General features: G+C 46.1%; 1 protein-coding gene and 1 long non-coding RNA gene across 2 annotated transcripts in view; one reads left to right on the top strand and one right to left on the bottom strand.

Moving 5' to 3' along the window:
• Positions 1-6,690: 6,690 nt before the first annotated feature.
• Positions 6,691-15,478, bottom strand: part of GALNT14 (polypeptide N-acetylgalactosaminyltransferase 14) — a 92,583-nt gene continuing 83,795 nt past the window's right edge. The window contains exons 14-15 of the mRNA XM_053939593.1: positions 10,494-10,613; positions 6,691-9,917 (exon numbers count right to left, since the gene is read on the bottom strand). Of these exons, the coding sequence (XP_053795568.1) occupies positions 9,759-9,917; positions 10,494-10,613 (279 nt within the window). The 3' untranslated portion in view covers positions 6,691-9,758. The remainder of the gene's footprint in view (positions 9,918-10,493; positions 10,614-15,478) is intronic.
• LOC128786359 (uncharacterized) lies at positions 7,906-13,614 on the top strand. The gene is made up of 4 exons (XR_008430256.1): positions 7,906-7,985; positions 9,045-9,195; positions 10,982-11,090; positions 13,520-13,614. It is a non-coding gene; the product is annotated as an uncharacterized LOC128786359 (long non-coding RNA).

Raw genomic sequence — 15,478 nt, 5'->3', positions numbered from 1 at the left:
ATGTTTACTGTTTCAGAAATACTCTGGATTTGCAAAGCTGGACTGAAAATATGGCCAGCCCCAAGCCTTTCCCACAAATCCAGCTTGAAATACTATTACATTAAGTGGTGGTTTACTTGAACTGTATTATTTATGCTTCCATACTGGGTATCTTAATGTAGTAAATAAATAAAACCAAAATGTTCACTGTGTATTACCAGACATTTTACAGATTGATCTTCTTCTTCAATGGACAAAGGCATTGGGCTCCAGGAAAAGGGAAGGACTGAGCAATCTCTGAGCTGAAAGTACACCGTGTATTTAAGAAAGCAGAGTTGCTTTCAGAAGGTTTTGTACCCTGACCCATAAGCATTAACTTTTAACCAATCCTTCTGTGCTGATCCCAGAATTCTTTCTCCAGTTTCTTTCTCTTCTTTCTTCACTGGAATGAAGTCACCAGGGAGTTTTGAGAGTCAAAATTAGCATATGGTGTACAGCTTTGTCCTCCAGTAGCTTCAAACACTTTGGTTTGTTAGTCTGTAGCTAAACACAGAAAGCCCTGAGGTCCAGTAAAGCAGACTGTGTATTTGTGTTCAGGCACTACAATGTATTGGCCATTTGGCTTTATGAACATGCCTTGTTTGGTGTCTAAGAAGGACTGATGGTTTTCCATTTAGACTGTGGAGTCTACTGCTTAATAATAAATACACTCCTGACATTGTTAAATGATAGCCTGCTTCTAATAAACCCCATGCTGATCCCTGCGTTGGTTAGAGTGGGTAATTCATCTTCCCGGGCTGTTAAAACTTTAGCTGAGATTATAGAGACGACATGAATCAGACATGATCAGCATGTCCCCTGCTGGTTTGCTCATTTTCTCCCCATAACAAAATGCTGGCTAGTTTTCTCTTCACATTGCAGATCTTGTTATTAGTTGATTTCATTATTAATTGCTCCTAAGGCTTGGGAGGTCTTTCCTCGCCACATCCACAAGGGATCCACATGGTCTACAGTAAAACACATCCCTGTACTTTCATGCTCACACTTCTTCCAGGCTACTTGATATCAAGTTGTAATCCCTTTGTGTTACTGAGTACAGCCTGCAGCCACACTCTGAACACACAAGAATGAACTGAAAGCTCCAATTTTTCCCTTGATTTGCTACCAGAAAGAAAGAGGGGGGGGAGGGGGGAAGAAAAAGAGAAAGAAAGAAAAAAAATCTTATTATCCTCAAATCTAATTACAGCTCAATAGCTCCTGAGGATTTGGCTTCATGAAGTGGTTCATAAAGCCTTCCTTGTCATTATGCCCACTAACACCCTTTGGTTTCATGTACTGATAAGGGCTTGTGTGAGTAATTTTAAATTAGCTGATAATATGCCAACAACTGCAGGACGCTCCAGGCACAGCCAGGTATCCTAAAAAGAGGAGCCTCCAAGGAACAACTCCTGACTGCCTGAACAGACCTGGCTTCTCGCTCCCTTGGGCCCCACCAAAGGTAACTAACTCCCTGTGCTCCCCCTGGCTGTGCTGGGACTGGCATCAGGCCCCAAGAGTGTCACTCCAGGAAGGGAAGGGGGGCACAGCACACCACCACACATCCCCCCATGGCCAGCACTGATGGAGCCTCCACAGCTCCCCGGGGACCCAGCACAGCCCTGTGCACTTGAGCATACAGGACACCTGATAGAGCAAGCAGAGCTCAACTCTGGATCCATTGCCTCTCATTAAGGCAGCTCAGTGCTGCCCTTTCCAATCACAGACTGGATAGCACACAGTCCCTTCCTGCACATCTGCCCACTCACAGCTCTGCCATCATTATTTGCCACAAAAAGCTGAAGTCAGGTTAAGAACGTGTTCTTTTTCTTTCTCCAGTCCAGTAAATTCTTACAAAATCCAATTGAGGCACCACAGATTTTTCCTTTTCCTTCTGGATGCTCGTATTCTCAAGCAATTTTGACAACGCATTAATTATTGTGATAAGTGAACACGGCACCTTTCATTTCCACAGTTACGTGCAGCCAAACCAACAGAAGATTTGCTTTCTGCCATCAAAAGCAAGAAGCCCAGATGTGAATGCCACCCTGTTCCCTGCAGAACAGCCAGTGCTTGCCCCAGGCCAGGTCAGCCACAGTCTTTTCCCCTGTAGTCTCATGGACAACCTGAGTTGGCAGCTCTTGCTAGGAATCCAACTGCTCCTGCTTGGAGAAACTGCTCAGTGCTCCTGAACCAACCTGACACTTGTGCCAAGGGAAAACAGCAACTCATGACCCACAAAACACACCCAGCCTTAGAACTGGAGCTGACAACCTTGTGCTTAGGGAAGAGGAGGGATGGCTCCAGCCCAGAGTTGGACTGCAAATCCACCTGTATCTTCAGCACCACTGTAGTTTCCCAAGCCCTGATACCTCTTAGATACCCTACAAATTAGATTAGTACACATCAGGGATACCTATTACAGGAGGCTAATAGATTGGGAGAAGGGAAGGAGAAAAAAGTAGTGTGTGTGTTGTGCTTATTTTTTCCCTTCACTGCTTTTCCCTTTAAAGCATACTTTCTGTTTTGCTCTTTCTGTAGGTTGGCTACCACACTACCTAAACAAACAGCAACCAAATGAGGACCAGACCAGAAGGACTGAGTTCAACAGGAGATAAAAGACACCAAATCTATCTAGAAAGAAAAGCAAGCCACATAGATGACCCTCCAGAGCCACTACTTACTGGGTAGCAGTACAGGTAGAACCTCACAGAGCAGCTTTCAAATCAGTGGGAGCAGTTTAGGATCTCTTTTATGAGGCCAGTCCCCCAAAGTAGATAAAGCTGCCTCACTTGCCTGGGTTATATGTTCAGTGTTAACACTACCAGGCCTCCCTAGTTTTTGTAATGTGATTGGGAAATATGATACACCTGTCCTGAATTAGAGGCAATAGGTTTATCTCATTTCAGAGCCAGCTCACGGATGGGTGGAGATCAGATCAGCTGTAAGAAATTCATTTTATTGTGTGACTTGTTACTCGCAGTAGGGTGAGAACGTCTTCTAAGGTGATCTCATGCACTCTGAGGGATATCTTCTTATCTCTAATGTAGTTTATACAAACCAAATTGGTTTTTGCTTCAAACAGCTTTCTGTAGAAGAAAATCAATTTCAAGATGCAATGACTGCGATCCTTCACGCCAAGGATCCATTGCAAACATACCAATGCATACTCTGGCAATGCACAGCTGCAGAGACAGGACAAGCAATGCCTATTATCAACTTACAGGCCCTGTCCAAATCAAGGTTTCACGTCCAGGGCACTGAATAATCCACTGCCACTCTAATAACAGTTCCATTAACAGAAGTGAAAGTATGTTGTGACCAGATAAGCAAATTCTTTTTAACCCCTAGAGCCTTCTGGGGCAGCCATTTCAAGCACTGGATCAGTTATCAGTCAAAATAAATCCCCCCTGAAAGTGCAGGGTGCTGATCTGAGGTCCACCCAGACTCTCTGCACCCCTGGGTGCAGGTGTTTTCATGCTCAAACAATTTGAATTCTCCTTGGTAACTCACCAGCCTCACACCTCCACATCTTGTAAACCCATCCACCTTGGCCCCCATCAGCTGCAGTGTCAGCCAATGCTTCCCACCACTGCCAAACTCCAGGAAACCTCCTTTTCACCTTGCCTTCTGCACAGCCCCCCCCCCCCCCCCCCCCCCCCCGATCAACCTCCCAAGGATTAGTAAGGAGGTCATAGCAGCCTCAGTATGAGAATTAGAAATGCCCTCTCCCAACACCACAGGTTCTCCTGCTTCTGGTGAGATGATCGTTGCTACACGTTCTTGTTGTCAGTGGTCTCAGGCTGCTGGAGTCCAGTAAAATTTGTAAAAACCATCTAAATTGTGTGGACTTAGGCCAAGAGGGTCAGAACTGATGTTAGTAATTCCCTTGGACCTGGTTGTGACTACACTACACATAGGCTTTGGGTGTGACTGCATTTAGAGAAAACAATCATCTCTGCTACATAACATAGGCTGGACATCAATGGGCATGATCCAGGAATTGTCAGCAGGATCAGAATTCATGAACTGCTCAAAGTGCTTGTAACACTGATTCTTCTGAAAACATTTCAAATGCCAGAACACCATTACAGCACCAGGATGCCAATTTCCATTAGAAGAGGCTCACACAACTGTTCCAAAGCTGTGAAAAGGAGGCAGGGTTTTTATCTATCTGCTGCAGAGACACAGACACGTGGATCATCAGGTGTCTCCACGGCCAGAGCTAGTCAGGACCACAAAGTGCATGTTGAACACCTGACATGAGCACAGCTTGGTTCACAGGAGCAGTGCAGAAGCTTGGGTTCTTTCAGAAAACTGTAGACTGAGGGGACTTTGTTCAGGTGCTGTGTTATAAACTTGTCCCCGTGGTGTAACTCCGAGTCACTAGGGCTCTTAAAAATAACCCTGATTACATTCCTACTGACTTGCAGACTCCTAAGCCTTTCACCCTGGGAACAGTCCAGATTTCACAATATCATTCTTTTATTGCATCTATCAGGTTACATACAAACTTTCGGTGCTCCTCCTTTTTCTCCTCTTTGGTTGGTTGGATGGCTGGTTGGTTTTACAACTGAATTTAACCCTTTGCAGTAGCAACACTTTGTCTGGACACTTTTTCATGTAAATCACAGGAAAATGAGAAACATCACTCATTGTGATGGACAGTTGATAGATAATTATTTCACGAATGCTTATGCAAAACTCAGCCTTGAAACTGAGTCATGACTTCTTTTATACATCGTACAGAACCAGTTTCGGTTTCTTTAGTGCCCAAGCAGTATCAGAGAAAACAAAACAGCTCCCAGCTCAATAAAATGAGCATCCTTACCTGTAAATTTATGTATTGCTTTTTGTCAGCTTTGTGCTAAAATGCAGCTCAATTTGAAACTTAATTAGATTCAGTTGGAGAGGCAGTAGCTTGCAACAGGTTTTTATTCTTACAGGGTTCTGAAGGCACTTCCAGTGAGAAACAACAGTGGACATTGGGAAAACATCCATAAATCTGGAAAAATGCCACTGGATTTCAGCATATAAGTCTCAACATAACCTGGACACCCATACCATAGGGTTCCTTTAACTCTGCAGCCATGTAAAGCAGCTGCACATTAAAACTGGTGCTGGACTGATCATTCAAAATTAATTTAGCCAGAACATTAATGAGCAGCAGAAGTTTTTTTCTGTTGCTTGTGTGAAACCTCCTTGACTTTGCTTCCTTTACCCTTTCTGCAAACAATGCTAGCCCCCAGCTTTTCACCGAAGCTTTTAAAATCAGAAATGTGAGCAGTGCAGATCACACTGCAGGGTTGTGATCAGAGCCTGTTACATCACAGACCCTGGTCTGCTTAGGGCACTGGGGTGGGCTGACCCTATCTGGCAGCTCAGCTCCTACTCCCTCCCTGCCCAACAGGATGGGAGAAAGATTCTAAAGGGCAAAAGTGAGAAACACTTGTGAGTCAAGATAAAGACAGTCATGAAGGAAAACGAAATGAAACAACCAAGTGATGCAAAGGCAGTCACTTGCAGCCTGATGCCCAGCCAGTTAAGAGACTTCCTGGGGCAGAACTCCTCCCAGTTTTACCTTTGAGTGTCACATTATACAGTATGAGATGTGTCTTTGGTCAGTTTGGGGGAGCTGTCCCAGTTGTCCCCCATCCCAGTCCTCTCCCCTAGCACCATCCTGCTCACAAGGGCAGCAGAGTGAGATGGAAAAGGCCTTGACACTGTGCAGGCACAGCAATATCTAAAACACTGTGGTGTGTTATCAACACTGTTTTGGTCACCCATCTAAACCACAGGACCTTACAGGCTGTTATACAGAAGATGAACTCCATCTGAACCAGAGCCTGTACAGGCAGATAAAAAGGGTCCATGGAGACTGCCAGCCAGTACTGCTGGTGTTGCATGCAACAAAAACTAATCCTTGGCTTCTTCTCTCTTCAAGACACCCAGTCTTCACTAAAATGTTGGGGAACTGTGGCAGGGAAATGAAGTAAGCTATCCCAAGCCACTCCTAGAAGCAGGAGAAGGGATTAGCACTCAGGGCTGTGCTTGTCTTGAACCATCACCAGTTCTCCAGTCTTCATCCACCAGCTCCATTTTGCTGTTGCATTGCTGGATAAACAAAGATCTTTGAATTCAGTTTCCACTTTACCACTAAATCACTACCTTGACATGTTCCTCAGGTGATTTCCTGATTTCCTCAAGTGAACCTGAGGTGCACAGATGATTTGTGTTGTTACCTTGTGGTACTGCACTGGTGCAAGAGAAGATGAGCACAAGACACCTAGAAATCACATAAGCAGCAAGTTAAGGACTGCAAGACTTCTCCAGCCCAAATGAAACCAGATAGATTTGTTCTAATTGGAACATGGATCTCCTTTGAGAGGGAGGGGAAGTGCTTTGTTTGACTTTTTCTGGTGTGTTTTGGGGTTTTTTTTCGAATAGCCTTGGTTGGCCCTTTAAAAGCCAGTAGTAGTTCTCGCCTTGAGTTTCCTGCTCTGAATCTAAATTTCCCAAGGCACAAGGAGTGACTTACCTGGAGATCATAAAGGCTGTCACAAAGCTCAACAGCCAGGATTAGAATCATATTTTCTGCTTTATCTTATGTTCTTTCAATTCAGTGCAAAACGCTACCAAAAAAGCATTACTACCAAATGACATTGGGGCTTAAGCAGCATTGGCATGGGACCCCATCTAGATCCCAATCAGTCACATTGTACCTGTTCACAGCATGACAATCATTTGTCTAGGCATTGAAAAAACACAAAGCAAGAAAAGTTAATCTGTTTTCAGTGTATTTTAATAAATGAAAGAAACCTGAAGGTACGAGTTGGATTTCAGCAGCAAGTTAACCTTTTCCCTGACACGATGCAAGGTCTCTCTGCAGGGGTGTTAAGCAGATTTGCTAAATGCCACACTGGGGTTAACTCTGGAGACTGCCAGACCATGGCCAGCTTTATATAAAGCTCCCCAGGAGTCAGGCTGATACTCTCAGGCTTCTCTGAAAACACTGCTGATCCATAGGGATAATATCATTTCCTGGACCATGAAATAAGCTGTAGCCTAAGGGTTACAGCTGATGGCTGTGTGAGACACAATCACCAGTTTGACAAGTGCTGCAGCTTCCCAGGTCTGTGAGGTATGTGGTGGCTTTTGGGCCTGCAAAAGACTTAGCTGAACTTGGCTGCTGCTCTCTGGTAGGGACCACCATGCCTGATGGCCCCTCTCCACTGCCTGCCTTCCATTGTCCCCAGACATGTTCACAGTGATCACTGAGCACGTTTTGGAATAGGAGGGGTTTGCTATAGCATTTGTGTTTCCCAAAAGGCAAGAGAGCTGCAAAGCTGGTCAAACAACTCCTTCCTAGAACAAATCCCTGCAGGTCCCATGGGTCCATGTGCCCAAGCACAGACACACACATATGTAGTGAGGTAGCTGTTTCTGCTAAGGCAAAGAGCAGTTTCGAGAGCTTTGGTTGTCAGGAGAAGAGATTTTGAGCTTTGGTAGAAAACAGTAAAGCTAGATAGGTCTGAGGTCCTCCTCAGAGTGTACCTGCCACGTGCTGAACTTCAAAACCCATGCCAAGGTGTTCAGCAATTTGAATTTTCAGAATCGAGTTGCCAGCTGCTGGGCAGTGCCAGGCTGTGGGCACAGTACAGGTGTGAACGTGTTAAGCTTCAGGCTCTTGGGAGCTGCCTTCCCTTGTAAACACTAGACAGGGAATTACTACCCCTAGCTGTCATCACCATTGTGAGAAGTAGACGTGGTATGTCCCTGTTCAATTAAAAAGAAGCCCAAGGTCACTGCCCTCCTTTGTGAAATGGGTCCATTCATTTGAAGTACTCCCCTTTGTTTCCTCACAGAGTGGTGGCATGGAAACAATACCACCTCCCACCATGAAATGACAGCTTGCTCCAGCCCTCTTGGAACAGAAGCCCTTGAGGCTGGCACCAAGGGAGCTTGATGAGGTTAGTAATCACTGCAGCACATGAAAAGCATTTTGCACTGCGACCTTTTGTACATAAAGAGCTATACTAGTTTTGCTTCTAAAGCCGGGAAGATTTATACACATGGCTTTCTCCCAGCACTGAGGGAGGAGAAACTGAGGCAGTAAAATCCTGAAAGCCAGCAATTTATTCAAGAAGGGATGCTGAGAGCACTTGAAGGCTTAAAGCTTATGGTATTTCACCTGCAGTTTGCAGCACAGGAAACAAAGGATAGGATTTTCACTAAATCCTAGCATTTTTAGACAGAAATGATGAATTTTTTTCAAGTCACACTGACAGTCCTGTGGAAGTTCTTTTTGAGAGTTGTTACTATATGAGGGCTGTGTGCACAGCTCTTGGTGATGCTCAGCCTGTTACCTGTGGCTGTAGTGACAGCTGCCCTGAAAGGCTGGAAAGGACCTTCCAGTCTTCTATTCCTAAGACCTCTCCTGAGGTCATCTGTCCTACTCTCCCCTCAGGAAGTCACCTCACTCCCCCATAGAGGCAGCACCTGACATGATCTCTGGTAAAAGACATCTCTAAAAGCTGAAGAAATAATTTCTGTCTGGTCTGGCTATGCTAAGTGACTTGGAGAGAGAGGAACATCATGGCCCAGGATGCCCTGCTCACTGGTGTGAATGGGGAATCCCAAACCTTTTCTTCAGTATTTTACATTGTGGGCTACAAGGTAACTGGGAAGCAAACCCAGTTCCTTTCTTGGAGCAGTCTCTAATTTTAATTAAAAATTAAACCTTCACCATTCCATCAGTAGCAACATTTTATGGAAGTCCCTTCATCTGTAGTTTGGAAACTGGGAAAGAGAAATATGACACAATTACCTTCAATTACCAAAAATATTACTTTTATGGAAGAAAAGTGAAAATTTGAATTAGTCCAGATCTGAAGCAGAGCAGTGAGAGACACATAGGAAAATTTTAGAGGAGTTTTCAGTGACCCACGGCCTTCAGAGAGGAGAAATTAATCACATTACTGCCTTTCCTCCCAGCTTGACAGAAATGTATATCCTTTAATCTCATGCAGTGAATCCTCTGTTTGCTTGGGCTTTGGAGATTCAACAAGCACCGTGTGCAGTTAGCACAGAGCAGGATTCCCCCATCACTCGCTGTTCTGATCCTGGCCCAGCCATCAAGGACTGCTCTGCCTCTGTATACACCACATGGACGTGGACCAGGTACCAATTCAATTGTGCAACACAGCTCCACTCCTGCTGCCTGCAGAAGACAGAAACATCCACAGCAAAGTGCAAAAATAATTCAGTGTCTTCCACTTGATCCCTGATGATGTTTCTTAGCATTCCTTGGCACATCCCACCTTGTGCACCCACCTCAACCCCCAAGAGCTACTGAGATGCTTGTTTTGCTCAGCCCAAGACTCCTTTAGGCATTAAAGGCTCTTCTACCTACGTCGCCAGGGAGATTAAACAACGCTGTGCATGCTGAAGTTTTGTACAGCCCATTGCAGGAGCCCCGGTCCCCCTCTAAAACATTTCAAGCTTGTTTTTCTGCCATCCCTCCTCCTTGACCATCACCAGGCCAATACCAGCTGCATGCCTGGCAGTCAACATCCGCTGTTCCACCTGGAGTGCTGTGTCCCATTTTGATTTGAGTGATTCTCCTCCTGTCCCACAGCACACAGGGACTCCCGATGGTTTGGATTTGAGCCCCATCTGGTGCATGTCAGCCGCGCGTAGCCGCGTCCCAGTGCCTGTCCCCGCCGCGCACATCCTCCAGCAGGTCAAGACATCACCATGTCCCAGCGCTGGCTCATGGCTGTGCTCTCACAGGGGTTGATGACGAGCTCTTTGATGCTCTCGTGGGTGTCCCCAATGGTCTCAGTGTCCAAGCAAAAGCGTGAAGCTATGTGCTCAATGTGTGACCCGACTTTGCCCCAGCGCTGAGGGGAGACACATGACAGGAAAAACAGGTGAACAAGCTTCCTCCCCACCATGCTTTTACTGCACTGTTCCAGCATCAAGAGGACAGCTCTCATCCAGCCTTTGTGGTCTGATGCTGTCAAGTACAAGGTCCCCAAACCCACACCAGGCAGAGCTCAACACTGAGCATTTTTCCCATCAGAAGCACACTCATTTAACTTGGCCTCTGCCTGCCTTCAGGGAGATAATATATTACTAACAGCTTTTTCCCCAGGTCACTGGTTCAAATGCCAGCTCAGTGATTAACTGCAGGGAAATGTTAGCATCTGCTGCCTGACTGGCAGCCCATGTGAACTAAATTGCCAGTTTGGGTTTGACTTCTGCATTGAAGTATCCAGATCACCACCCTCACTAATAGACATCCTTACCAACACACTCATTTAAGAGGCAAAGGGCTGAACAGGCCAGAGTCTGTACTCCCAAATTGACTGTGCTTCCCAGATGAAGTCAGAGCACAGGCCATTTAATGTGCAGTAATAGTGTGATGAAAGAAAGGGAATTTCAAAGAAAATGGGGGATCAGTGAAAAGGGCTCACCTGCTTGTTGTCACCTTCTTTACAAGGTGACAGCAGCACCTGGGAACCAGGGAAGAGGGTGTACACAGACAAACACAGCTGCTGTTGGCGGACATGGTGGTTGTATGTGTATGTCCATTCCTGCACAGAGAAAGAAAAAGAAAGGTGGTGAGAGAGCAGTGTTGATTCTTTCTGATCTTTTACCTGGAAAACAAACACTTTGGCTTGGATCCTGCCCCTTACAAAATCAAGCACAAACCTCACTGACTTCAAGAGGCATCAGGAGAAGTCAGTGGGATGTTTCAAGCCTGCCCAGAATTGCAGTTGTCATTGAGGGACTACAGGTACCAAAGAAAATGCCTACAAAAGCGGCTGGAAGAACATGTTTCATGATACAAAAGATTTCATAGCCAGAACTGGGCTGTGGTTGGAGAACAGAAGGATGGGAAAAAAACAGAAGAGAGGCAGGAACACTACTAACCACACAATGTGCAATCCTATTTTTTCAGGGAAGAGCAGCAGAGATGCTTTGCAGCTGTCACTGGGAGACAAGAGGTGATATATAGCAAATATCTGCAACTCCTGGGGTTCTGTTCCCAAATATCACAAAAATAAGAGGTAAAGATCTGCTTTCTATCAAGATACTGGGACCAAATTTCAAACATTTGCTGTAATGGTTGGCTATAACCATTGCTACTCTCATTCCACTGGGTTGTCTTGGAGGTTTTATTCTTTTGTTGCTTTTTCATGTTCACCAGCTTTTTATCAGCTTCTCAGCCCCAGAAATAAACTCTGGAGGAGCAGAGACTCTTTGTCCTGTGTGATGCTTACCAAACAACAGGAGATCTCGGGGGTTACCATCTTTTTCACCACTGGATGTTTTTGGGAGAAGAAGAGCAGCTGATAGTTTGATGAAGATTTGCAAACGTGCTGGACAAAGCACCATGGATGTACAGACACACTGCTTAGCCCAGCAGTGTTCCAGAGAAATTTCCTCCAACGTTTATTCCAGCTGAACATTTTCTATCACTCACCTGTGCTCGTATTACCCAAGAGCACCTCCTGAGAGGATCCCAGCCAAGGGATGTCTATCTCCCTGTTATTTGTGTGTGTGTGCACAAGCAGACAAGAGTTGGTTTGGCTGATGGGAAACCACAAGCCATGCTTTTACATAACCCTGGAGAGGGACTTCTGGAACAGGTGTTTTGCTTGTAACTTCCTGTGAGCATCAACTTTGAAATTAGAAAGAGTGGGGCTCCAAGGGCTTTCCGAGAGCTCCCATCCAGGCTGCAAAGCAGGATCAGCTCCTGCTGTGTAAATGGCTCTGAGCAGCAGCAGTGGGAGCAGATGGAAAGCAGGTTTCTGAGCTGTGGCAGGGCAGGTGAGCAGGGCTGGAGGACCAACAGCAGGCTGGCTTCATTATCAGAGTGCAATAACTCTGCCAGAGACAGCAAGGCCAGGGAGCAAAAGGGTTCCCACAAGAGACCCCAGGAGCCACGGCACATGCTTTAGCAAGGTACAGGCTATGAAAACTCTGAACCTGCTGAGAAAGAAAAAGTGCAAAGAGGAAGCAGAACAGTTGGGAGCTCAGCTATGGAGAAATCAGAGCTCCATGAGAAGTGACGTGAGCAACAGTGTTGGCAGTGGAGGGGAAGGCAGTGCTCAAACATACGGCTGTTAGGCTGGGGCTGGAAAAATGGGACTCCTGGGAGACTTCAACCCTTTCTGAGTGCTGGAGGGGAATGTGAAAAATGGCTGTCCTACTCTCAGAGCTGGGATGCCTGCAGCACCCCTGACTTTGAATGGTGGAGGTTTCGGGTTGCATTAGCATGAGTTATTAGAGCAGGGACATGCTTCCAGTCCTTTGGTATTTGTCATTGCCAGCAGCTCTAACTCCTCTCCTCAACTTCAAAACAGACAGGTACAGGCATTTAACTCCGGGGAATATAAATTCCATTTTCATTCAGGTTTTTAGTCACCTGGAAGGGAAAACACGCTTTTGCACAGCAGACCCAGCTCCACAAGGACTTCACACTGTGATCCTCATACTCTGTGCTTCTTAGCCCACTGTTCCCCAAGAGCTCATGAAAATCAAACCTGACTTCCTGAACAGCCTGCCCACAGGCTCCTCAGCAAGAGCTGCCCAGGATCTGGGTACATAACAAGCATTCATTTTCAAAGCTGTAATCCACACTCTTCTGGCAACCACTTTTCTTTGTCATACGGAGCAGGGTTCACCTGATTCCACAGTGAACACATTCCAAATATCCCAACCCTGCACGCTGTCAGCTGCTGTGTAAACCACCAGCCTGGGAAATCAGGTACCAAATTAGTCCAGCATCTGCGAAGAACCAAACCCTATGGGGCAAGCTCCAACATCTGTTCTTGGCACCCACGCTGCTACAAGCTGCTTTGAAAACCTGCTTAACATTTTTAACCAGTTGCTGGTCATTTTAGCTCAGGACAAGGCTGAAGCTGAACCCATGAGGCTCCTTAGCAGCAGCCAGTTAATGCTTTGTATTGTATATAATATATATACATATACATATATACAATATATATATTGCATATAATAACTTGTATATATGTTGAATTCTCCAACTAACCCAGGCCATGGGACTTTTTGTTTGTTTGTTTTGATATCTTCACTGAGATTATCTTACAGAAGACTGCTCCTAATAGAGGTCCTCCATTATTTTTTTATCCAGACCAGGCTACGTTCAAATCTTCAGAATATTCACGTCCTCTCAAGGCAGAGCCATCCTCTCATCCAGCAGTGGACCATGGGATAGGAAGGGTGGTGATAACCATTTTCCCTAAGCTGTTGTTCATCATCATAAGTGAGGGCTCCAGAGCTGGATGTGTGCACCAGTTCCACAGCTGACACTGGATCCTACCCTCAAGCCCCCAGGCTGTCCTTCCACTGTCTTTATCTCAGCTGACAGATTTTCACACAGCTCATCTATCTCGGCAGAATGGCTTTTTATGGAAGCCAGTCCTGTTGAAAATGTTTTATCCAACTCTAATCATGTCTTCTTCCCTTTCAGCCCTAGATGAAAGCCAAAGAAAATTATGCAGAAAATGAAGAAATTTGAAGGGGAAGGAGGAGGGAAGTCAGTTGAACATCACAGAATCCATGAAGGACTTTAAGTTAAAATACATGCTCATGGCCACACAAATTTTTATCTTACTCCTTCTTTTCCCTTATTTTTATGAGTTGGGATTTTTTTTTTTTTTCCCATGAGGAACTACTTTATCTCCTAATCCCTGGCACAATGACGTGGCCAACACAGTAGAGGTTGTGGTGGATGGAGCAGCCCATGGTACCCCTAAGGAGCCCTGCAAGGAACTAGCACGGCTTCAGGACTGCAGACTTGCCTGCGAGATGCCATCAGGGATTAGAGCTGATCCAGAACCAAAGAAAAATTGATCTATGAGGTAAAACTGACATCAAGATTTCCTGACTTTTCAAAGGCAAAGATGGAGGGGTGGTGGAGCCAGGAGGAAGAGGATGGACTTGGTAAAGAGAGCATCACCAGCTGCACAGCACAACCAGCAACCCCCTTCCTCCAAAGCCTCAGATAACACCAACCCCTCATCGGAGGCTTGTGACTGTTTCTCAAGGCTTTAGCATCATCTGAGCCGGCACCTGTCACTGCTATTCAGCATTATTGTGAACTGAGCAAATTATTTTCAAGAGTGACCTTTGGCTTGGCATAGCCTGGCTGGCAGATGGAGCAAGGAGCCCTTCAGCCCGGGAAGGAGCAGTCCCAGGGGAGCCCAGCGTTCCGTGACAGCGAGGCCTCTGCTGCCGAGTGAGAGGTCAGCCGTGCCCTAAAGCAGGGGTAGGAGCAAGAGAGAAGTGTTTCTGAATAAGGTGGAACAATCTAATTATCCAATTATCTTCTTAAAATCCCAGAGAAGGACTTCCCAAGGCATGCGACTGCCCGAGTCACCTGAGGATACCAAAGTGCTGCTCTCATCAAAGACCCTAGGATACAACTGGCACTTCTACACTTCTCAGGAGAGGGAAAGCAAAGTACATGAGGTGCCCAGAACAACCTGGGTGCAGAGGTGACACTGCTGCCCCCTGTTCTGCTTGCTCAGCCTGGCTCCCACAGCTCCAGCTAGCCTACAGTCGGGGCAGGTCATGCCCATGGAGGAGAACAAAGGCTTTTGAGGGGAGGAGGGTCAGAAGACAATGTTTATGGCTGAGATGTCTCAGGAGGGTCACTTAGTTTTGACAGATGCTAAATGCTCTCCAAAAAATGGGCAGATCTAGTCAGTACACAGAGGACCTCAAGCCACACCAGGGAGATCATCACACTGCCTTTCCTTCCCAAGAAGAGTCAAGGTCATGCCACTCAAATGCAATGGCAGACACTCAGCTGCAAACTCCAGGTATTTTGGGGTGCAGGCCCAGGAAACGGATGCTGCCGCCTTTCCCGTTTCCTTGCTTGTCTAAAAGATGCCTGAGCTTTACATTCCTCTTGCAGCAACTGCTTACACATGTGTTATATCCAGGTCAAAGCATCTTCAGATTTTTTATCTGAAGTATGTCAAGTTTCCTGAAGCTGCTAATGACTTAAATAAATCCCAGTCAGATGTCTTTTCCAAACTCTATGAACTAATACCAACTGACACTTGGTTTGAAAAAAATAACCCCACTACTCACATCTTCATTAGATAGATGAGGACAAAATTATGATCAATTATTTTCCCTCAGATGCATTTCTCTCGTGAAAAACTAAATCAATCTGTTCATTTAGCAAATGAGACGCAACAAGGCATGGAGTGCCGAGGCTCCAGTGGGCAGGAGCACAGGCAGAGTCTGCTGTGCTCTGGGGATGGGCACTGCACAAATATCTCTGCCTGTCACTAACTCAAGAGCCCTCTGACAGCCACCCTGAGGTCCTCAACCACCTCAAATCCCTCTGAGAGCCACCTCAAGGGACAGAGCCCACCCCGCCCGCTGCCAGGCCTTCTGGAGAGGAAAGGGCCAAGTG

Source organism: Vidua chalybeata, chromosome 3 (genome assembly GCF_026979565.1).
Source record: "Vidua chalybeata isolate OUT-0048 chromosome 3, bVidCha1 merged haplotype, whole genome shotgun sequence".
Taxonomy (NCBI): domain Eukaryota; kingdom Metazoa; phylum Chordata; class Aves; order Passeriformes; family Viduidae; genus Vidua; species Vidua chalybeata.
The sequence above is the reverse complement of the archived record's forward strand: the minus strand, read 5'-3'. Positions and strand labels throughout refer to the sequence as shown.